At 42.4% G+C, this 23753-nt stretch overlaps 1 protein-coding gene across 2 annotated transcripts in view; it reads right to left on the bottom strand.

The window, feature by feature from the left end:
• dgcr2 (DiGeorge syndrome critical region gene 2) overlaps positions 1-23753 on the bottom strand; it is an 88356-nt gene that overhangs the window by 31333 nt on the left and 33270 nt on the right. Inside the window, exons 4-8 of one of the 2 annotated variants that reach the window (XM_072587031.1) lie at positions 4586-4711; positions 3422-3632; positions 2542-2624; positions 2189-2371; positions 76-279 (exon numbers count right to left, since the gene is read on the bottom strand). In XM_072587031.1, coding sequence (XP_072443132.1) covers positions 76-279; positions 2189-2371; positions 2542-2624; positions 3422-3632; positions 4586-4711 — 807 coding nt within the window. The remainder of the gene's footprint in view (positions 1-75; positions 280-2188; positions 2372-2541; positions 2625-3421; positions 3633-4585; positions 4712-23753) is intronic. The other variant, XM_072587032.1, reaches the window with a different exon arrangement.

The following is a 23753-nucleotide window of genomic DNA, read 5'->3' as shown; positions in this document are numbered from 1 at the left end:
TCACTCACCCATCACGTCTACGCGTTTGAACAATGGAGCGCGGGACAGGAAAGTGTTGCCCCTGACCTGCTTTACCTGGGTCCAGGCAGGTGAACTTGCAGCATTCCTTCGGGTCCTTCTCGTAGTGTTTACAGCCCTGAGGCCGCTCACATAGAGCTGCCACACACATTTCTGGTTCGCCATTATGGCAGGTGCAGCTCAAACATGGATCATTCCCCTTTGGAGTGAAATACTTGCCCTCGTCCACCACGTTGTCTTTTATATCCACACAGGTTTGACCTAGAAGACAGACATTAGTGAGATGCAAGTTACTGAAAACGAGGTTGTAACCGTGTCAGTTAAATCTCTTTATTCAGCAGAACTCCATGTTCCTCTCATCCATGAAAGCTGTGAGAGCTGTGCAAGATGTTTGGAGAATTCCACGATCCCACAACTTCAATTAGCTGGATATCGAGTTCCCAGCAGTCAACCCAGTCTTCTCAGGCAATTACACAGTCACAATACAGAGATTGCGGGAGCTGATCTAAGCGCTAAAACAAGGAAAGGCCGAAGGATGATTTAAAAAGCCATGAATTAGATTAAAAACTGATCACGCTCAAAATAACATGCGCAAAAAACACTATTTACTTTGATGCAATTTCCATTTTGTGTTGCACATCAAGTAGACACAATGGCCCTGCACACTGTCAAAACAAATCATACTTCCAGTCACCAACTTCAAATGCTTCAAGTTCTCTCTCTCAAAATTTAGTAATTTTGTTTAAACTTGAGCAAGCTGTCCGATCCTTGCAGTGTTAAATATGGTCACATTCTGATTACTGTATGAAAGTCTCTCCTGTCTTTCTGATTCAACACCTTTGGAGGTTTGGCTGGCCTCTTTTTAAGTCAAATCTAGGGTGTTTAACTTCCCTTGTTTGCTCTTTCATAAAATGTCTTTCTGTGAACTCATCATATTCTTCCTGTCTTCCCACACCCAATGTTGCTTCCTCCTTGCTTATTTGAGAATCTCCATGCCAGACATCACATCTAATCCTAACAATTGTATTGGAGTCTGTGCTGTGGCCGGGAGTCCACAATGACTTCACTCAAGGCATGTGAGGTAAGAAGGAAGAGGGAGAAACAAAACACAAAAAGAGAAAAAAAAGCCTATGGAGCAGATGAGCTCCGGCTGTGGAGTCCTAGTCTGCCACCAACTTGTTAGATAACTTTTTACTTCTTTATCTATCTAATTTATTCCTATGATTTTCTACTTTTGTACTCAAGATTGTGCAAAGGTCTGTAATGCTGGACTTTTTATTACTTTATTTTTCTAAGCTTTCCCTAAGAATTTGTACTTAAGAATCTGTATTTAGGTATCTTTATACCTAAGATGGTGTCTTAAGTGGCAACTTGTAAACTTTTCACTATACTCATGCAAGTACATGTGACAATAAAGCTAATCCTAACAATTGCTACACAAGTGTTCTCTCACATTGTTCAACTGGGACATCAGATCCTCACTCATGTTCCTAGAAGGCAGGACACCAACACCTCCCTGCATAGGATTTACAAGAAAATCTAACTGTGACTCTGATAATGAAACCCCCAATACTACAAACCTATCTGCTATTATTTGATCACTTGCTTCTTCATTGGCAAGGCACTGGATCAGTGTCTTCAGAGTAAGACTGATCCTCGAAAGAGGTCATAGAACATTTAGATTCCTCAAGCACCCACTGCTCACCCCTCTATTCAGTCTGATTGCACACTATTAGATTAAATGGTGAGGTAATGTGTCACTTACCTCGGATCAACATCACCAGTGATGGATTTAGCAACACTGACCCAGAATAAACAAGTCCCTTGCCCCCAATCTAGAAACTGAGCCACACTGATCTTGTACTTCACTAGTATCAGGATGTGCATTGGAGTCTAGCTCAGCCTGCAGCGTCAGATGAAACAAAAATAAAAATTTTCTCAACACCATCAAGGTGACTCAGCCTACAGGGGGAGTCAGGACAAACTGAATTTGCACTTTGAAATCAAAAGGGAGAGATGTGGTCTCGTGGCCTTTCTTGTAGTTGCACCTTTCCAAAACACAATACTGTCAATCATATTCCCTAGATTTGTTTCATGATCTTCAGGATTTTGGGAGCAGTTGGTGAGCCGACAGTTATCGATATGCAGATATTTCCAAGCGTGTACTCACTTCTCTTACAAAGAAATGCTGACTTCTCATTGCAGTTCTCTGCATACCAGCTGTGCAATCCACGGTGCCGTAGGCTGGGCAAGTGGGAGCATTGCAGCTGAGCACATAACACGTTCTCCTGTTCGGAGATAGTCATCCCAAAGAATGTCACCTTCTCTGGGGGAAGAAAAACTTCTGAGGAACCTACAGAAGGAAAAAGCAGTGAAATACAATGTGCCTTTATAAACAAAAATAGGATGCAGAGGATGGGTGCAGGGTGGGAGAACCAGGGAGGGGTTTGTTGCCACATAAGGAGTATCAGATCAGACAAAGATATTATGAACAAAGAAGAATTTGGCATCCTGCATACTCACTGCTCTTGTAGGCTACTTCCCATTGCCCCTGGAGGGAGGTGTGACTTCGGTTGGTTACCATGTATTGATAGCCAACCCAGAATCTGGAAAATAAACCATTCAGCAAACAGATAATTAATTAATTATCTCCATTTATAGCACATGCTAATACTAATAATAAACCAAGGTTCAAGGAATGGGAGGCTCAATGATAGCTTGGATAAAATATGGGTTTAAGGACACACAACAGCATGCAAAGATAGACTTTCAGCGCAGAACGTGGTCAACAGTGATGGTCCTCAAGGGTCAGTGAGAAGATGCATTTTGTACTTTTTTTGCTCTGAATCATTAAGTTAGATGTTAGAATGCAGAATGCTTATAAACCAAGCTTGGGATGACAAATAATTAGGTTGATACCAATCAACTGCATCATGACACAGATAGGTTAGCAGAATAGACAGGGACAGGTTAGGCAGAATGGACCGCCCCATGGATAACCTATATTAACTTGTTGAGCCAAAGGACCTCACTCTGTTGTGATGACCCAGCGACTCTGTTGTAACTCATAGGAGCATCAACGTTTGGAACCAACCCCATGCCATTCAGCCTGAAGTCCCATCCCATTCATTTTCACTTTGCCTCTTACTCATTCTACTCTAATAATATCCTGCCAACCTCTAACTTGAGCCCCATTCCTCTTCACCACCATGCTCCCTGGCTCGCAGCTGCCCTTTGCATCACACTTCTTTAACCCACTCCACTCCCAACACCACGTCTGCTCTCCATGCCCGCTGTCCTCCCACCTCGCCCTACCCCTTGCAAGTTCCTCTTCTCTCTATCCACCTCCCCAAAACTGTTTTTTAAAAAAAATCTTTCTACTTTCTTTTGCCCAGAGTCTCACCTGCGCTGGTCCTTGCGGCTCACTGGCCGCTCCTCCAGGTCCCACTCTTCAGCCAGGATGAACCGTAACTCCTGATCAGTCGTGAAGGTGGCCAGTGATCCATTCACTTGCTGACACATCTGGACAGCATCCCAATAGTTCTCGCTGTTTAAATACACTCTGTAACAGCTCGCTGTCCCCTCATAGTGATGCCAGCCAGTTGGGCACTTCCCTACCAACAATAAAAGGCTGAGAGGTTTGTTCAGCTCTTGTATTACAGCAAGTGGAGAAGGATGCAGTACATAAAATTCAGCGAAGGGTGCATAATATCCAACCGGAAAACACCCTGTAGCATTTCACACAGAAGACCATACAACCCTTTGATTCAGTGTTGGCTTTTTTTGAAAAGCAATAACATCAGCCCCACTCATTCCTCCTTTCCTGAAAATCACTATCTTCTTCACTTACTCAATTCTCTTTTAAAGGCTTATACCAAATCTAGATCCATCATGCGGTGTCTTCCAAATCTCAACATGCGAATGTGTTATCAACCATCACATCATGAGAACCCCAGTTTCCTTTCATTAACTCGACCTTGATAACTTGATCAAATGCCCTTTTAGCCTGCTCTATTCTAGCTCAGTTGGTTGGGTAGTTGGTATGCGAAGCAGTGAGACGCCAACAGTGTGGGTTCAAATCCCATCACTGGCTGATGTTACCATGAAGGACTCAATGTCTCCCCTTGCTTGAGCTATGGTGGGCCTCAGGTTAATTTACATTAGTCATCGCTCTCTTATTAGAGAGCTGTCTATGATCTGGTAAGACTGCTGCGACACAAGTGAGTACTGTTGACTGGGTTATGTAACACCAGACTATTGAACAGGTCTGTTTTATTACAGTGGTCCAGTAATGGATATGACAGGAGTATACTAACCACAGTCAGTACTGATAGAGCTGATCCCCACTCCCAGTGAGAGACAGCACTTTTAGCAACTGTGCACGAGAGAGAGCCAGTACTTTCAACAAGTGTTCTCCAGAAGGAATAGGACTCATGATTTCAGAAGTAATTGGTAGATAGAAAACGTTCTAACATTGAATTGAGATTGATCCCAAAGCATAAACTGGTAACTACTGATAATCTAAGAGCCTTCTGGGCTTAGATGAAAGGTTAGAACAGTAACCTACGTTCCAATTGAAATGACTGACCCATGTTAACAGGGTAAAAGCGGCTGTCCTCAGCTCCCCTGCCACGCCCATGTTTAGAGTCCACTGTTTCCTTCACCCGATGTATCTGATGGTCGCCAATTATACCTAGCAGGGAAAAACAGCACTCATTGAAACTGAAGGCAATTGTTGCCACCACCTCCATAAACATTCACTACACAAAAACATCCCAAGGTTCTTCAACAGCAGTAATATGAGAGACTGGAACACAGAGATCATAGAGTTAGGTTTAAATTAGCGCATTAAAAGAGGAACACAGGGGCTTTGAGGGAGGGGCTGTGTGCGCTCTTCACAGGGAAGTTGAAGTTGCTGATAGCTAGGTTATCTATGGCAAAGACATGCAAAAGACTAAATTGCAAGAGTACAGATATTTTTGAGTGTTATGGAGTTGGAGAAGATTGCACAGTTAGGGAGGAGTGAGGCCAATCGAGGAATTTAGTAAAAAAAGGTAAGAATTTTAAGGAATTGTTCAAGGGGGAGCCAATGTAGACTGAAAAGTGACAGGGATTCAATGTAAGTAAAGGCATTAGCGACAACGCTCGTGGTAAGTTTTAGTTTATGAAGTGGATAATGGCAGGTCAGGTGGGAAAGGGCCAGAATAGTCAGGTTTAGATTACTGTGTCGGAGTGTTTATTCCATGAGGAAAGGCTAAGCCTCTTTGGAGTTTAAAATAATTAGAGGCCATTGTACTGAGGTGGAGAAGGTTCCGAAGGATGTTGACCTGGTAGAGGTTGAGAGGATGTTTCTCCCCCCATGGGGGACTTTTTAGAAAAAGGTGTCACCTTTTCACAATAAGGGACTTCCCATTTAAGTTCACAATCCAGGTTGGGAGACATTGGTACCTATGGGAAATACGTTGACTTGGGCAGCATAAGAGAGAGGGCAAGGCTTAGGACTTTCACTCATGTCCTGGGAGGGGAGACAAATGGACCCAAAAGAGACAGTGTGGGGCAAAGATTCAAGAGAGCTATCACTAGAAATCCATAAGATTATTGTTATTAAGAAGCTACTGTTACGGAGTCTAAATAGTTTAAAACGAGAAACATATAATTTATAAAGAGGCAGACTTTTAGATTTCAGTAAGGAGCATTTCCAAACTTAAGCCAAAGTAAAATAAAATTACAAAGTAAAATCAAAGGAAAATAAAGTAAATGCAACTGAAGTTAAGATTTCAGAGTAAGTTTATACTTATTCTAAGTGTGACAAACAAATTTCAGAGTTACAGAATGGCAAATCACCTCGACCAAGTGGAGTGCACATTCGACAATGTACAGAAATAAATATGTCCCCAAACATTGTCACTGGCTACACAGGTTTGAACTGTGTTTTGGAATTTATACAGTAGCTAGACTCTCTACTGGGCATTCACAAGGAAGAGAAACCATGTAGATAGCAAGATGTGGTCATGTCACAATTAATAAGCATACTAGCAGAAAGGGAATGGGGACTACCATGCAATCCAAAAATGTCTACTGTGCTTGCTAATCAGTATTCTCCTTTGGAAATTAGTGAAGGCATGCTTCCTCAAGTGAGTGCACCAAAGACAAATCCATGTCACCAAAGGCATCTTGGTGTACAGAAGGGGAGAAAAAAACCGGAAAGGCATCTTTGATAGGGGATTCCACAATCAGGTATTTTCTGCTGCATTAAACGCAACTTCAGGATGGGCGTGCTGCCCCCCTGCTGCTAGGGTCAATGACATTACAGAATGGCTTCAGAACTCCCTTCTAGGGTAGTAGAATCTGGCAGAAGTCATCTTTCATAGTGATAACACGGACATTGGTAGGAAAAGGGATGAAGTGCTGGAAGTAGATTTTGGGGAGTTAAGGAGAAAATTCAAATGCAGGACCCCTGGAGCAGTGGTGTTAAGATTAGTCCCGGTACCGCATGCTAGTGAGCATAAGAACAAGAGGATCAATTGGTTAAATGTTTGATTGGATAACTGGTGTAGAAGGGAAGGTCAGATTTCTGAAAAATTGGGATCAATTATGGGGCTGGTGGACCTGCACAAGTGAACAGGTTACATTCCTAACAGGACTGGGGCTGATATCCTCACAGGAAGATTTGCTAGTGGTATTGGAGTGGATTTAAGCTAACGTGTTAAAGGGGATAGTTGAAAAATGTGGTGCTGGAAAAAAAAACAGCAGGCCAGGCAGCATCCGAGGAGCAGGAGAATCGACGTTTCGGACAGAAGCCCTTGTTAAAGGGATAGGAACTTGACAGGTAACCCAAATGGAAGGAGAAAACCTAAAGGAACTAGAAGACAGGGGAAACAAAGTTGAGCATCCAGCATGTCTCAAATGCAGAATGCAGAAGATAAAGTTAAGGATTCTCTACTGGAATGCACGCAGCATCTCAATAAGAGTTGATTTAAAGGCACAAGTAGAGACAAATGGTTATGATATAATTGCCATTACAGAGACATGGCTATCTGGTGACCACAATTAGGAACTGAATGCTTATGGATTTTCAATGCTTAGGTATGATAGACAAGAAGGAAAAGAAGGAATTGCACCGAATAAATGAGATGGGATCAATGCATCAGTGACAGGATCTCAGTTTGGAAGAACAATTTCTGGAATCTGTTTTGGTGGAGCTAAAAACAGCAAGGACCACGAAAGAAGTCATATCAAACTCAGACATTAACTTTGTTTCTCTCTCCACAGATGCTGTCAAACCTGCTGAGTCTCCCCAGCATTTTCTATTTTCATTGCTTCAGACATTGATTTGGTCACCAAACTGTAGCGGCAGTGTAAGGGCATTAATAAGGAGATGAGAGAAGCAAGTACCATGGGCAAATAGTTATCATGGGTGAATTCAACCTGCTTGTAGACTGGGTAAATCCAAAGCTGTGGAGGATGAGTTCCTCAAATATTACGCAGCAACACATTGAGGAGCCAACTAGAGGGCAAGCTACTTTAGATCCAGTATGATGTAATGAAAAGGGCTAATTAACAATGTTGTTGAAAATGAACCTTTACGAACTGGAGACATAACATGACAGAATTTTACACTTTTCTTGAAAGTGAGGGAATTCAATCTGAAGCAAGGGTGTTTTGAAATTATGAACATGGAACTGTATGGCACAGGAATGGGACCTTTGGCCCTTGATGTTGTGCTGGACATGACACCAAATGAAACAAATCCCTTTTGCCAGCCAATGGTCCAAATCCCTCCATTCCTTGCACATTCATGTGCTTATTTAAAAGTCCCTTAAATGCCTTCATTGTATCTGCCTCCAATCCACCCAGGCAGTGCTTTCCAGACTCGTACCACACTCGTAGAAAAACTTGCCCCTCACGTTTCCTTTGAACTGCTCCCCTCTCACCTTAATTGCATGCCTCCTCTGTATTAGATGTATTAGACATCTCATCTCTGGAAAACAAAATTCTGACTATCAACCCTATCTTTGGATCTCAATTTTATAAACTTCTATCATATTTCCCCTCAGCTTCCACAACTCAAAAGAAAACAACCTGAGTTTTTCTCTACATTCTTCCTGCAATTTGGCGACCAGAGCGAAATACAATACTCTAGGTCTGGCCTTACCAAAGTCTTATAAAGTTTTAACAGGACATCCTGACTCTTGTATTGAATTCCCTGACCAAGAAAGACAAGCATGCCATATGACTTCTTTACCACACTATTCGCTTGTGTGGCCACTTTCAGGGAGCTATGAACCCCAAGATCCTTCTGTACCTCAATGTTGTTCAGGGACCTGCCATTAATTGTATACTTTCCCTTACCACTTGATCTCCCAAAGTGCAGCACCTCACACTTACCCAGATTAAACTCCACCTGCCATTTCTCCACCCATACCTGCAGCTGGTCTATATCCCACTGCATCCTTTGACAATATTCTACATGATCCATAACTTCACCAATCTTTGTATCGTCTGCAAACTTATTAACTCACCCATCTATGTTTCCATCGAAGTCATTTATATATATCACAAACAGCAGAGGTTCCTGTGGAACACCACTAATCATGGACCTCCAGCCTGAAAAATAACCTTCTGCCATTACCGTCTGTCTTCTATTGGCAAGCCAATTCTGAATCCCAATGGCCAAGTCACTGTGGGTCCAATGCATTGTAAACTTCTGGATAAAGCTACTACGAGGGACCTTGTCAAAAGCCTGACTAAAATTCAGGTAAACAACATCCACTACTCTATACTCATTGAATTTTTTTGAGGAAAAGACAATCAAGTTAACAAGACATGACCTACTCTTCACAATGCCATGCTGACTGTCCCTAATTAGGCCATGTTTTTCCAAATGCATATAAATCCTACATCTAAGAATTTGCTCCAATCACTTCCCAACCACCAACGTGAGACTCACTAGTTTATAGTTTCCTGGATTATCCCTCTTTCCTTTCTTAAACAGAGGAACAAAATTAGCTACTCAGCAATCTCCTTTCTTGCCTCTCTCAATAACCTGGATAGATAACATCAGGACCTGAGCACTTATCTATCTTAATGCTCTTCAAGAGATCCAACATCACTTCTTTCCTGATCTCAAAACGGCCTGCATATTAGTATGCTCTGCATAAATCACGCACTCATCTCCTGGGTGAATGCATGTAAAGCACTCATTTTGGATCTCACCCTCCAAGCACAAGTTCCTTCCCTTACCTTCTCCCTAGTTATCCTCTTGTTTATAATGTATCTATAGAATGCCGTGGGATTCTCTTAAATCCTACTTGCCAAGGTCACTTCATAGTCCTTTCGTGCTCTCCTAATTCCCTGCTTGAGTTATTTCCTGCTTTCTTTATATTCCTCACGGACCCTGTCCAATTTTAGCTTCCTAACTCTTGCATGTGTTTCTTTTTTCCCTGTTGACTAAATTCAAAACCTCCAAGGGTCCCTTACTGTGCCATCCTTGTCCTTCCTCCTTAATTGAACTTTCCAGTCTTGAACTCTGACCAGCAGGTCTTTAAACAGTTCCCACTTATCAAACACTGACTTTACCGATAATTGTTCCTCCCAATAAACACACTCTAGTTCCTGCATAATACTGACCTAATTTGCCCTTCCCAATTTAGTACCATCCCACAAGATCCTGACTTACCCTTGTTCATAGCTATGACAGCATAAGGCACAAACTAGCTAAACTGGATTGGGAAAATACATGAAAAGGCAGGTTGTACATCGATAATGGGCTTTTTAAAAAAAGAGCAATCACATGGCTTTTAGCAACTATACATTCCTTCAAGGTGCAAAAACTCAAAAATGTTAGTTAGCCATGTTTGACAAAATTTAAGGATTATATAAATAAGGCTTATAAATTGGTAATAAACAGAAATAAATCTGGAGACTGTGAAGTTTTATAAAAACAAAGGAGGTACAAGCAACTGATGAGAAACGAAGAATGGAATAGGAATGCAACCTACCTATAAAATAAAACTGAACTGCAAACATTTCTACAGATATCGTCACGAAGTTGGTGTGTAAAAAATTGTAAAATGGGGGGAAAAGCATTGTGATATCCCTTTAAGATAAAGTGCTTGACATGCTTAGAGATTTAAAAATTAATGTCTGTGGGCAGCAGCTACAGGTGCTCGAATTGATATAATGTGTCAAAATGCCATTCAGTTAGCAGGCCCAAGCAGCAGTTTTACCCAGACAACTGCTTACATTCAGGCAGTTTAATTTAAAAAGGTACTTGGAGACTAAGGAACAATTAAATTGCCAACCTGAAACCAACTATATCACGAGAATTTGATATATCATGGGGGGGGGGTATATAACAAAAGGGGCAATTGGACAGAAAGGAGAGCTAAATGCCATCTGAAGGAGTGAGAGCAAAGTGTCTTCTGTCTATAAAGATACACGGTAAGTTTCGCAAACATTCTTGACACCAGAAAACAACGGAGAAGGAATTTTGGAAAGAGGAAAACGACAGAAAAAGATTCAGAAAGTTCAGGAGGATGTATCCTGTGTGAACTTTGAGAGACTAAGTTTCAATTTATTGTTCTTATTAATTGGATTTATATAAGTGGGACCTGTGTTATTGATACATCGTACTTAATAGAATTTAGTTCAGGAAGGGAATAGGTAACAGAAGAGATTTATTCTGTTTGTTAGTTATTAATTTGGCCCCTGTTGGAGTAAGATAAATGAATTGTTACTTGTTAATTATTAAGCCGGTGAAAGGATTGTATTTCATTTAACCACTCCTTTATAACAGATTGGAGGACGAGAGGTCAGATTATACCATATTTCACACTCTTATCAGATTATGAGGTGACACAATGTTTTCTGGGTGCTTTGGACAGGCTAAAATTGAATTTAAGTAGAGATAACAAGAAAGCTGAAATTGTAATGGAGTTAGTCAAACACTTAGGTATATCAGAGAAACACCCAAGTGCAATTGAGCTGGAAAAATTTAAATTGCAAATGAGACAATTAGAGTTAGAAGACAGAGAAAGGCAAGGAATGTTTGAGTTGGAAAACATGATGTGGAGAAGCCAATGTTGGACTGGAGTGGCCAAAGTTAAAAAAACACAACCCCAGGTTATAGTCCAACAGGTTTATTTGGAAGCACTTCATCAGGATCTGATGAAGGAGCAGCGCTCCGAAAGCTAGTGCTTCCAAATAAGTCAGTTGGACTATAATCTGGCATTGTGCAATTTTTAACTGAATTGGAAAAGATGAAGTTGGAACTTGAAGCAAAAAGTCTTCAAATGACAGAAGTAAAAGCACAGGAAGGTGATGATGAGCAAACCCATTATAGCCAACAGCCTGGTAGGGATGTCCAAATATGTCCAGACATTACCAAAATTCACTGAAAAAGGTGCAAAAGCCTTTTTCATTTCTTTTGAGAAACTGGCCAGGCAGCTGAATAGTCCTGAGGCTGTGTGGGTAATGCTAATTCAGACCAAGTTGGTAAGCAGGGCTAGTGAGGTGTTTGCAACGCTGTCAGATGAGGTATCAAGAGATTATTAAGATTCTAAGATATACATGCAGTTGGAAAAACAGGGTTTGATTAGGCAGTCAGAATGGCTTTGTGCTTGGGAGATCATGCCTCACAAATATGTTAGAGTTCTTTGATGAGGTGTCCAGTAAGATTGATGTGGGATGGGCAGTAGACTAGTGTATATGGATTTCAGTAAGGCTCTTGATAAGGTTCCACACTGCTCTGGAAGGTTAGATTGCATGGAATCCAGGGGGAGCTAGCAAATTGGATACACATTTGGCTTGATGCTAGGAAGCAGAAGGGAATAGTGGAAAGATGCTTGTCAGACTGGAGACCTGTGACTAGTGGTGTACCTCAGGGCCCATTGCTTAGTAAGTTTGCAGATGACACTAAAATAGGCGGTGTCATGAGGAAGGTTGTCAGAAATTGTAGCAGGACATTGATCGGCTGGGGAAATGGGCTGAGAAATGGCCAACGGAGTTTAATGTAAGTATGAGAGGTGTTACGTTTTGGAAAGCCAAATTAAGGTAAGAGTTTCATTGTGTTTGGTAGGGCCTCAAGGAGTGTAGTTCACCTTGGGGTTCAGGTGCATGGTTCTCTAAAAGTGGAGTCACAGCAAGTCAGGGCAGTGAAGGTGGTTTTTAGCACACTGGCCTTCATCAGTCAGGTTATTGAGTATAAAATTTGGGAAATTATATTGCAGTTGTACAGGATGTTAGTGATGCCATACTTGAGAGTATTGCATTCAGTTTTGGTCACCTTGTTATACGAAGGATGTTATTAAACTGAAAAGAGTGCAGAAGAAATTTGCAAAGATGTTGCCAGGACTCTAGGAACGGAGTTATAGGGGGAGGTTGGAAAGCTAGGATGTTTTTTATTTAGAGCATAGGAGACTGAGTGGGGATCTAACTGAAGTGTATATGATCATAAAAGGCGTGGAGAGGGTGAGTACATTCAGTCTTTTTCCCACAGTTTGGGGAATCAAGGACTAGAAGGCATGAGTTTAAGGTTAGAGGGGAAATAATAGAAGGGAACTTGAGGAGCAACTTTTTTTTTTACACAGAGGGTGGTATGCATATGGAATAAGCTGCCAGTGGAAGTGGCTAAGGCATGTACATTAACAACATTTAAAAGGCATTTGGACAAATACATAGATAGGAAAGGTTTAGAAGAATATAGCAGAAGTGAGGACTGCAGATGATGGAGATGAGAGTCTAGAGTGTGGTGCTGGAAAAGCACAAGTCAGGCAGCATCTGCAGAGCAGGAAAATTGACGTTTTGGGCAAAAGCCCTTCATCAGGAATGAGGCTGGGAGGGGAGGTAGCTGACCGTGCAATAGGTGGATGGAGGTGGGGGTAATGGTGATAAGTTGGACTGGAAAATGGTGCAGATAGGTGGGAACGAAGATGGACAGGTAGGACAGATCATGGGGGTGGTGCTGAGCTGAGAAGGTTGGAACTGGGATAAGGTGAGGGATGGGGTAACAAGGAAACTGGTGAAATCCACATTGATGCCACGGGGTTGGAGGGTCCTGAGGCAGAAGATGAGATGATCTTCCTCCAGGCATCGGGTGGTTAGGGAGTGACTATGGAGGAGGCCTAGGACCTGCATGTCCTTGGAGGAGTGGGATGGGGAATTTGAAGCGTTCGGCCATGGGGTGGTGGGGTGGTTGGTACGGGTTCTTGGAGATGTTCTCTGAAGCACTCAGAGTAGGCGTCCTGTCTCCACAATGTAGAAGAGATCACATTGGGAGCAACTGACACAGTAAATGACACGTGTAGAAGTGCTGGGCCAAATGCAGGGAAATGGGGTTAATGTGGATGGACCAGTTTGGGCTGAAGGGAGTGTCTCCATGCTGTAGAACTCCATGACTCTATTTTAGACAAACTATATTGAGTGCCTACGAACTGATACCCAAAGCATATAGACAAAAGTTCAGAAATATAAGAAATCAGGTCAGACTTATGTCGAGTATGCAGCTTCAATAGATGGGTGAGAGCATTAATGATAGATAAGATATATGAGAATCTTAGATATTATTCTACTGGAGGAGTGTAAAAGCCAACTTCTAGAAATGAAAAGATCTTATATTGAAGAACAGAACGTTCAAACAGTGAGAATAGCTGGAAAGATGGCAGATGAATACGCATTAGTGCATAAATCGAAATTTAGCCTCAGTCAACAATTTCATTCTGTGCGGGATAAAAATTAGGAAACAGGGAGATTCTTCAGTGAAAAACAAGTAGAAGATCACACTGGGAATAGTTTACCACAGGTGAAAAAAGAAACCCAGCAGGGTGAAAAGAAGGTGAGAGGCCTCAGGTGTTTTCACTGTATTAAGGAGGGATACAAAGTCATAGCACTGGTGGTTGAAGAAAGGCACTGGGAAAAAGGATGCGGTGAAAGAGTGTAAAGGGAGCGAACTTTTCTGGGTGTCTCAGTTTTAATTATCAGAGAGGTGTCGACTTCAGCTTCATAAGTACCTTTGTCGGAGAAAGCGAAAGGTTTCTGCATTTATAACCCCAAATGGGCTATATCAGTTTAAAGTAATGCCCTTTGAAATGAAGAACGCACCAGCCACATTTCAAAGACTTATGAACAGAGTTGTGGCAGGACTGACTAATTGTGCCATCTATCTTGATGATTTATTGATCATTAGCCACTCATGGAAAGATCACATGGTGCATTTGGCAGAACACTTTGAAAGATTATGGAAAGAAAGACTGGTCCTAAATTTACAGAAAATGGAATTCGTGAAGGCAGAGATAACATCAGACATGGAAGGATAACCCCAAGGAACTTGAAGACAAAGGCCATTGAAGAATTTCCAAGACTATCCTTGAAGAAAGAGGTGTTTGTAATTTTTGGGACTAAGCAGGTTCTCCTGGAAGTTTGTACCAAACCTAAGTAGCATGGTGGCACTGCTGACAGATTTGCTAAAGAAGAACATGAAATTTCAGTGGACAAATTTCAGGAGGCATTTGAGAATTTAAAAGCCATGTTAACCACTGAACCAGATTTAGCCACACCAAATTTCAACAAACCCTTTAAAGTTGCGCTTGACGCCAGAGATGTAGCGGTTGGAGCTGTGTTGATGCAGGAAGATGATGGCAGACTCGAAAGGCTAATTGGTTATTTTTCAAAGAAACTCTATTTCCACCAGAGAAAATACTCCCCCACTGAAGAGTTACTAATTTTGGTACTGGCCTTACAAGATTTTAAAGTTTATTTTACAAACAACGTTACGGAGACGATTGTGTACAAGGACCACAATCCTCTCACCTTTTTGGAAAGATTTAAAAGACAAAAATGAGAGACTATTTTGTTGCAGCCTTATGTTACATTCTTTTAATTTACAAATTGTACATGTTGCGGGTCATAAAAATGTTATTGCAGATGCATTATCGCGGGGTTAAAAGAAAATGTAGATAAGATAGAACTGGTACAGTCCAATGTTATACACGTATGCAGAATTAGAGTGAAAGGCATAGTTTTTTTATGACCTTTGTATCTCACAATAATGGCATTAAGATTTAGATGAGAGTAAAAGAAACAAAGCCATCTTTTCATTATGATGGTTCAGTTTTTTCTTAAGGGAGGTGGGGTCACAAAGCTGGTGTAAAATTAAGGTAAAATTATTAACTGGGGGAAAGCGTTGCGATATACCTTTAAGATAAAGCGCTTGTTATGTTTGGAGATTTAAAAATTAATGGCTGTGGGCAGCAGCTGCAGGTGCTCGAATTGGTATAAGTATCAAAAAGCCATTCAGTTAGCAGCATTTTTACCCAGACAACTGTTTAAATTCAGCCAATTAATTTAAAAAGGCACAATTCAATTCAAATCTGATGGTGCTGACAACCTGAAACCAATCATATTACAACAATGTGATGTGTCATATAACAAAGAGACAATTGAACAGAAACAGGAGAGCCAAGTGCCATTTGAAAGGGTGAGAGCGAAGTGCCAACTAAGAAAGAAGTGCCAGGCTCTGGCAAGAAAGCTCCACATTCTCTAAAAAGCACCATCAATCTATAAAGATACATGGCATGTTTAGTGAATATTTTTGACACCAAAAAACGACTGAGCAGGCATTTTGGAAAGAGGAAGACAACTGAAGAAGATACAGAATGTTCAGGAGGATGCATTCTGTGTGAACTTTGAGAGACTAAGTTTTCATTTATTGTTCTCATTAATTGGATTTGTAGAAGTGGGACCTGCATTATTGATGCAGCATACCTCCAGAATTTAGTTCAGTAAGGGAATAGGTAATAGTTAGGAGAGATTTATTCTGTTTATCAGTAATTCCATTAATTTCTTCACTGTTGGAGTCGATAAATAAATTGTTCCTTGTTAATTATGGAGTGGGTGAAATGATTCCATCTCATTTAACCACTCCTTTATAACAGGTTGGTTGGGGGGGGGTGTTGCAGTTGCTAAGAGGCAGGTTATACCACTTTATACACTTCTCTTAACAGATTACGAGGTGAGGAGATCTCTTCTGGGTGCTTCGGTTTTAATTATCAGTGTTGTTGATCTCTGCTTTGCAACAGTATACAAATAGGATACATTTAGCCAAATATGGGTTCATTACAGGCACAGTCAACAGAATTTATAATTGGGAATAGAGAAATGGCAGACAATAGTTACTTTTGGGCCCGTTTCCACTGAGAAAGGTGCAAGTAATTTCCCAGAATTAGATACCCAAAGTGCAAGGGATAATCAGGAGTTGAAGTAATCTAGCATTAATAAGAAGGTAAGACTGGGAAAATCAATCGGGTTGAAAGTTGATAACGCCCCTGAATCTGATAATCTGTATTCTACTGTCAAAGGAGGTAGCTACAGAAATAGTCGATGCATTGGTAATCATCCTCCAAGATTCCATAAATTCTGGAATGATTCCTGAAGACTGGAATCTAGCAAATGTCATCCTACTATTTAAGAAAGGAGCAAGAGGCAAAACAATGAAAGAGAGACCGGTCAGCCTAACATTGGTAGAAGGAAAAATGCTAGATAAATACAAATTTGGGATAAAAATGACCTGATTTGGCACAGTCAGCATTGAATGGCAATTGGAACATCACATTTGATTAACTTAAAAGGGTTATTTTTGAGGATGAAGCTTACAAAATTGATAAAGGAGAGTCAACGGATGGAGATTTTCAGGAAGGCTTTTGATCCACCACAGGAGGTTGGGGTACTTGGTAATATACTGGCATGGAAGAGTAATTGGTCAATAGGCAGAAAACAGTAGAAATAAACAGATCATTTTCACAGTCAGATTGTGAGATTATCCAGCCTTTGATTATCCAAATATCGGATTATTTGGCAAAATCACAAGGTCCCGATGCATGGCTAAACTATGTTATCCAGCGATCGATTATCCAGAATTTGACTAAATGAACAAAATACTCCCCACCCATGTCCTTTGGAAAATCAAAGTTGCTCTGCCCTGGGGTACTGCAAGGATCATTTTTCGGGCCCCAGCTGTTCATAATAAAAATAGAATCATAGACTTTTACAGTGTAGAAGGAGGACATTTGACCAGTGTCTGTACTGGCTCCTGAAAGTGTTACCCAGCTAATCCCATTCACCAGGTCCATCTCTGCAGCCATCTAAACTCATCACTTTCAAATACATCCATAGAGGGAGGCAGAGAGACTTCACTGAGGATCACCCTGGGCATCATGAATGAATGGCAGAGTGAGGAGGAACCCAGTACCAAGGAGCAGTGAGCCCCAAACATTACATCATCGCAGTGTTTCCGTCCTTCCCTTCACCTCTAACCAATAAAAAGAAAGATTAGAGAGTCCATTAGGAAGTTTGTTGGAGCATAGAAGGTACTTGGGCTGTTTGTAAATTTAACTGACTATTTTAATTTAACTAGTTATGGCTGCTGGTTGCTACAAGTGTGGGTTTAGGTGAACACTGGGCTTGAGTACGGCGAGCAAGGCAAAGGCAAGATTCTTTTATCTTTCTTTGTGTAAAGGGGCAGAGATGGCAGTTAGGGCAGAGGTGTGTGCTCCTCCTGCCAGGCATGGGAGATCAGGGAGCAGCGTAGTGTCCCTGATGACTCTGTCTGTAGCAAGTGTGACCAACTGAAGCTCCTCACAGATTGCCTGGTTTGGTTGGAGCAGCAGTTGGTCACACTGAGAGCACATAGGGGCCGAGAGTGTAATCGACACTGGTTTCGGAGAGGCGGTTGCACCACAGGGTTCAGTCAAGTAGATGGTGACTGTCAGGAGTGACAAGCAAGTAATGCAGGAGTTACCGGTGGTCTTCTCCTCGCTAACATGTTTTGCATAGTGTTGGGGGTGGAGGGGGGGGGAAATAGCATCTCAGGAGTGTAGACGAGCAGTAGCCAGGCCTATGGCACCACAACTAGCTCTGTTGTAGAGCAGGGGTTGGATGAAGTCCAAGTGAACAATAATGTTAGGAGACTCACTAGTTAGGGGCACGGATAGGCTTTTCTGTGGCCACGTTCGAAATTGTAGGATCATGTATTGCCTCCCTGGTGCCATAGTCAAGGATGACCCTGAGTGGCTGCAAGAAATTCTTATTGGGGGAGGGTGAGCAGCCAGAAATTGTTGGTACCAACTTGTACAACAATATCGGTAGGAAAAGGGATGAAATCCTGTGCAGTGATTACAGAGAGTTAGGACAGAGACTCTGATATTATCATACTACAGGCCCCAAAACAGCCACCAACACTCTGAGGAACAAATGTGTAGGCAGAGTATGGAAAGATGCAATAACATCAGAGCTGTCATAGTGGATGACTTTAACTTCCCGAATATTGACTGGGATTGCCTTAAGAGTAAGAGGCTAAGATGGGCAGAATTTATTAGGTGCATCCGGGAGGGTTTCCTGAAACAATACATGGATAGTCTACCTAGAGGAGGGGCCATACTCAACTTTGTATTAGCTAATGGCCTGGCAAGGTGACTGACCTTTTAGTGGCAGAGCATTTTGGAAACATAGAGCCAGAGAAGTACAGCACGGAAACAGACCTTTCGGTCCAACTTGTCCATGCCAACCAGATATCCCATATTAATCTAGTCCCATTTACCAGCACTTGGCCCATATCCCTCTAAACCCTTTCTATTTGTATACCCATTCAGATGTCTTTAAAATGTTGTAATTGTACTAGCCTCCACCACTTCTTCTGGCAGCTCATTCCATACACGCACCACTCTGTGTGGAAAGTTGCCCTTTAGGTCCCTTTTAAATTTCTCCCCCCTTACCCTAAACCTATGCCTCTAGCTCTGGACTCCCCTGTTGTTGTGGTTCTGTTCGACTCCCCTGACCTTGTCTATTTACTTTATCCATACCCCTCATGATTCTATAAACCTCTATAAAAGGTTATCCCTCAGCCTGACACCCCAGAGAAGATAGTCCCAGCCTACTGGAGGGCAGTATGGTGGTTCAGTGGTCAGCACTGCAGCCTCTCAGCGCCAGGGACCCAAATTAGACTCCAGCCTTGGGAGAGCGAAAGGCAAGTCGAGGCGATGAGGAATTTACAAGAGCAAGAGGATGCATGGATGGCAGTTACAGGAAGGGAGGAAAGCTTCTGATACAGGCACACAAATGGGTTAACTCCAGGAAAGGTAAGAGACGTAGGCAGGTAACGCAGGAGTCTTCTGTGGCTATCCCCATTTCAAACAAGTATGCTGTTTTAGAAAATGTAGTGGTTGATGGACCCTCAGGGGTACGTAGCACGGGCAGCCAAGTTTCTGGTATTGAGACGGGCTCTAATGTATGTCGGGTTCCAAGAGATCAATTGTGTTAGGCAACTCTCTAGTCCAACAGACGTTTCTGTGACCAGCAGTGAAAAATCAGAATGATGTATTGCTTTCATGGCACCAGGATCAAGGATGCCTCAGAAAGGGTGCACAATGTTCTCAAGGGGGAAGAGGGGCCAGGAGGTCATTGTACACATTGGAACCAACGACATAGGAAGGGAAAAGATTGAGATTCTGAAGGGAGATTACAGAGTTAGGCAGGAATTTAAAAAGGAGGTCCTCGAGAGTAGTAATATCTGGATTACTCCTGGTGCTACAAGCTAGTGAGGGCAGGAATAGGAGGATAGAGCAAACAAATGCATGGCTGAGGAGCTGGTGTTCAGGAGAAGGATTCACATTTTTGGATCATTGGAAGCTGTTTTGGGGTAGAAGTGGCCTGAACAAGAAGGACAGATTGCACCTAAATTGGAAGGGGACCAATATATTGGCAGGGAGACTTGCTCAAGCTGCTCAGGAGGCTTTAAACTAGTAAGGTTGGGGGGGACCCTGGGAGATAGTGAGGAAAGATCTCAATCTGAGACTGGTACAGTTGAGAACAAAGGCAAGTCAAACAGTAAGGGCAGGCAGGGACAAAGCAGAGAACAAGGTAAGACTGATAAGTTAAGCTGCATTTATTTCAATGCAAGAGGCCAAACAGGGAAGGCAGATGAACTCAGGGCATGGTTAGGAACATGGGACTGGGATATTATAGCAATTACAGAAATGTGGCTCAGGGATGGACAGGACTGGCAGTTTAATGTTCCAGGATACAAATGCTGCAGGAAGGACAGAAAGGGAGGCAAGAGAGGGGGAGGGGGAGTGGTATTTTTGACAAGGGATAGCATTACAGTTGTACTTAGGGAGGATATTCCCGGAAATACATTTAGGGAAGTTACTTGGGTGGAATTGAAAAATAAGAAAGGGATGACCACCTTATTGGGATTGTATCATAGACCCCTAATATTCAGCAGGAAATTGAGAAATAAATTTGTAAGGAGATCTCAGTTATCTGTAAGCATAATAGAGTGGTTATGGTAGGGGATTTTAACTTTCTAAACATCAACTGGGACTGCCATTGTGTTAAGGGTTTAGATGGAGAGGAATTTCTTAAGTGTGTACAAGACAATTTTCTGATTCAGTATGTCGATGTTTCTACTAGAGAAGGTACAAAACTTGACCTACTCTCGGGAAATAAGGCAGGGCAGGTGACTGAGGTGTCAGTGGGGGAGCAATTTGGGGCCAGCGACCATAATTATATTAGTTTTAAAATAGTGATGGAAAAGGATAGACCAGACCTAAAAGTTGGAGTTCTAAATTGGAGGAAGGCCAATTTTGATGGTATTAGGCAAGAACTTTCAAAAGCTGATTGGGGACAGACGTTCACAGGTAAAGGGACGGCTGGAAAATTGGGAAGCCTTCAGAAATGAGATAGCAACAGTCCGGAGAAAGTATATTCCTGTTAGGATGAAAGGAAAGGCTGGTAGGTATAGGGAATGCTGGATGACTAAAGAAATGGGGGGTTTGGTTAAGAAAAAGGAAGCATATGTAAGGTATAGACAGGATAGATCGAGTGAATCCTTAGAGGAGTATAAATGCAGTAGGAGTATACCTTTTTTTGACTAGATTAGATTCCCTACAGTGTGGAAATAGGCCCTTCAGTCCAACAAGTCCGCGCCGAGCTTCCGAGGAGTAACCCACCAGTCCCATTTCCCTCTGACTGATGCACTTAACACTACGGACAATTTAGCATGGCCAATTCACCTGACCTGCACATCTTTGGACTATGGGAGGAAACCGGAGTACACGGAGGAAACCCATGTAGACATGGAGAGAATGTGCAAACTCCACACAGACAGTCACCAGAGGCCAGAATTGAACCTGGGACCCTGGTGCCATGAGGTAGTGAAGGTGGCATTTGGTATGCTTTCCTTTATTGGTCAGAGTATTAAGTACAGGAGTTGGGAGGTCATGTAGCAGCTGTACAGGACATTGGTTAGGCCACTGTTGGAATGTTGCGTGCAATTCTGATCTCCTTCCTATCGGAAAGATGTTGTGAAACTTGAAAGGGTTCAGAAAAGATTTACAAGGGTGTTGCCAGGGTTGGAGGATTTGAGCTATAGGGAGAGGTTGAATAGGCTGGGGCTGTTTTCCCTGGAGCATCAGAGGCTGAGGGGTGACCTTATAGAGGTTTAGAAACTCATGAGGGGTATGGATAGGATAAATAGACAAAGTCTTTTCCCTGGGGTGGGGGCATCCAGAACTAGAACGCATAGGTTTAGGGTGAGGGGAAAGACATAAAAGTGACCTAAGAAGTAGCTTTTTCACTCAGAGGGTAGTATGTGCATTGAATGAGCTGCCAGACGAAGTGGTAGAGGCTAGTACAATTGTAATATTTAAAAGGCATCTGGATGAATAGGAAGGGTTTGGAGGGATATGGGCCAGGTGCTGGCAGGTGGGACTCGATTGGGTTGGGATATCTGGTCAGCATGGATGAGTTAGACTGAAGGGTCTGTTTCTGTGCTGTACATCTCTATCACTGCCTGTGGAGTTTGCACATTCTCCACGTGTCTGTGTGGGTTTCCTCCAGGTGCTCCGGTTTCCTCCCACAGTCCAAAGATGTGCAGGTCAGGTGGATTGGTTGTACTAAATTGCACATACTGCTAGGTGCATTAGTCAGAGGGAAATGGGTCTGGGTGGGTTACTCTTCGGAGGGTCAGTGTGGACCTGTTGGTCCGAAAGGCTCGTTTGGGAATGGGAATCTAATCTAAACTAATCTAATCTGTTCAGCCTCTACCTATAGTTCAAAACCTCCAACCCTGGCAACATCCTTGTAAATCTAACTGAACCCTTTCAAGCTTCAGTGATCACAACTCCTTAAGTTTTAAGATAGCTATTAGGCAGGAGCAAAGGAGTTGTTAATCTGAAGGAGCTATTGTCAGCTAAGTGCACATTTGACATATCGAAATTGTTTAAAGATCTGCTGATTAGAGTCCAACATCGCCACGTTCCAGGAAAGAGGAAGCACAAGGAGAGCAAGGTAGGGTACTCTTAAGATAATGAGAGAGGGTTCTGAATTTAGTTAAAAGTCAAAAAAAGCATATATACGGTTTAGGAAGCTAAAAGTGGACAGGCCAGTGAGGAATATAAAGGAAGCAGGCAAGAACTCTAGCAGGGAATTAGGAGAGCAAGAAGGGGTCATGAAATGGCCTTGGCAACTAGGGTTAAAGAGAATCCCAAGGCATTCTCGACAGAGATTAAAAATAAGAGGATAACAATGGAGATGATAATCAAGGATAAAGGAGGGTACTTGTACTCTGAGGTAGAAGACGTGGGCAAGATCCTAAATGAGTAATTTGATTTAGTACTCACCCAGGAAAAGGATATAGAGGATTGAGATTTCTGCAGAGCGTGCAAACATCATAGGGCATTTTGAGATCAAGAAAGGAGTGGTGTTGCGTCTCTTGAAGAGCATTAAGGCAGATACGTCCCCAGGGCCCAATCCAGGAAACTGTAGACCAGTGGGTCTCACATCAGTATTTGGGAAGCTATTGGAGCGAATTCTTCAGGATTCGATTCACGTGCATTTGGAGAAGCATGGCCTAATTAGGGACAGTCAACATGGGTTTGTGTGGGGCAGGTCATGTCTTATTAACATGATTGAAGTTTTCAGGGTGGTAACAAAAGTGATTGATAAGGATACAGCAGTGCATGTTGCCAACAAGGATTTTAGTAAGGCTTTTGACAAGGTCCCTCATGGTTGGCTCTTCCATAAGATTCTTGGGATCCACATTGACCTGGTCGTGTGGATTCAGAATTGGCTTGGCTTGCCCAGAGAAGGCAGAGGGTAGTGGTGGAAGGGTGCTTTTCTGGCTGGAGATCCGTGACTAGTGGCACTCTGCAGGGATTTATACTTGGACCTCTGCTTTTTGTGATATTTATAAGTGACGTCGACGAAATGTAGATGGATGGGTTAGTAAGTTTGCAGACAGTACAAATGTCAGTGAGTTGTGGATCGTGTAGAAGATTGTCAAAGGATACAGCGGAATATAGATCAGTTGCAGATACGGGCAGAGAAATGGTGGATGGAATTTAATCCAGGTAACTTTAGGAGATCAAATGTTAAGGAAAAGCATACAGCCAATACAGGACTCTGAACATCACTGATGTCCAGAAAGACCTTGGGGTTCAAGTCCATAGCTCCCTGAAAATGATCACGCAAGTAGGTGGAGTGGTGAAGAAGGCATATATCATGCTTGCCTTTATTGGTCAGAGAACTGAGTAAGAGAGTCAGGGTGTCATCCTGCAGCTTTATAAGACTTTGGTTAGACCACACCTGCCGTACTGCATTCAATTGTAGTTGCCACATTACAGGAAGGATGTGCTGCCTGGTTCATCAGCATGCTGCCTGGTTTGGAGGGAATGAGCTATAAG

Source organism: Chiloscyllium punctatum, chromosome 17, assembly GCF_047496795.1.
Source record: "Chiloscyllium punctatum isolate Juve2018m chromosome 17, sChiPun1.3, whole genome shotgun sequence".
NCBI lineage: Eukaryota > Metazoa > Chordata > Chondrichthyes > Orectolobiformes > Hemiscylliidae > Chiloscyllium > Chiloscyllium punctatum.
The sequence above is the reverse complement of the archived record's forward strand: the minus strand, read 5'-3'. Positions and strand labels throughout refer to the sequence as shown.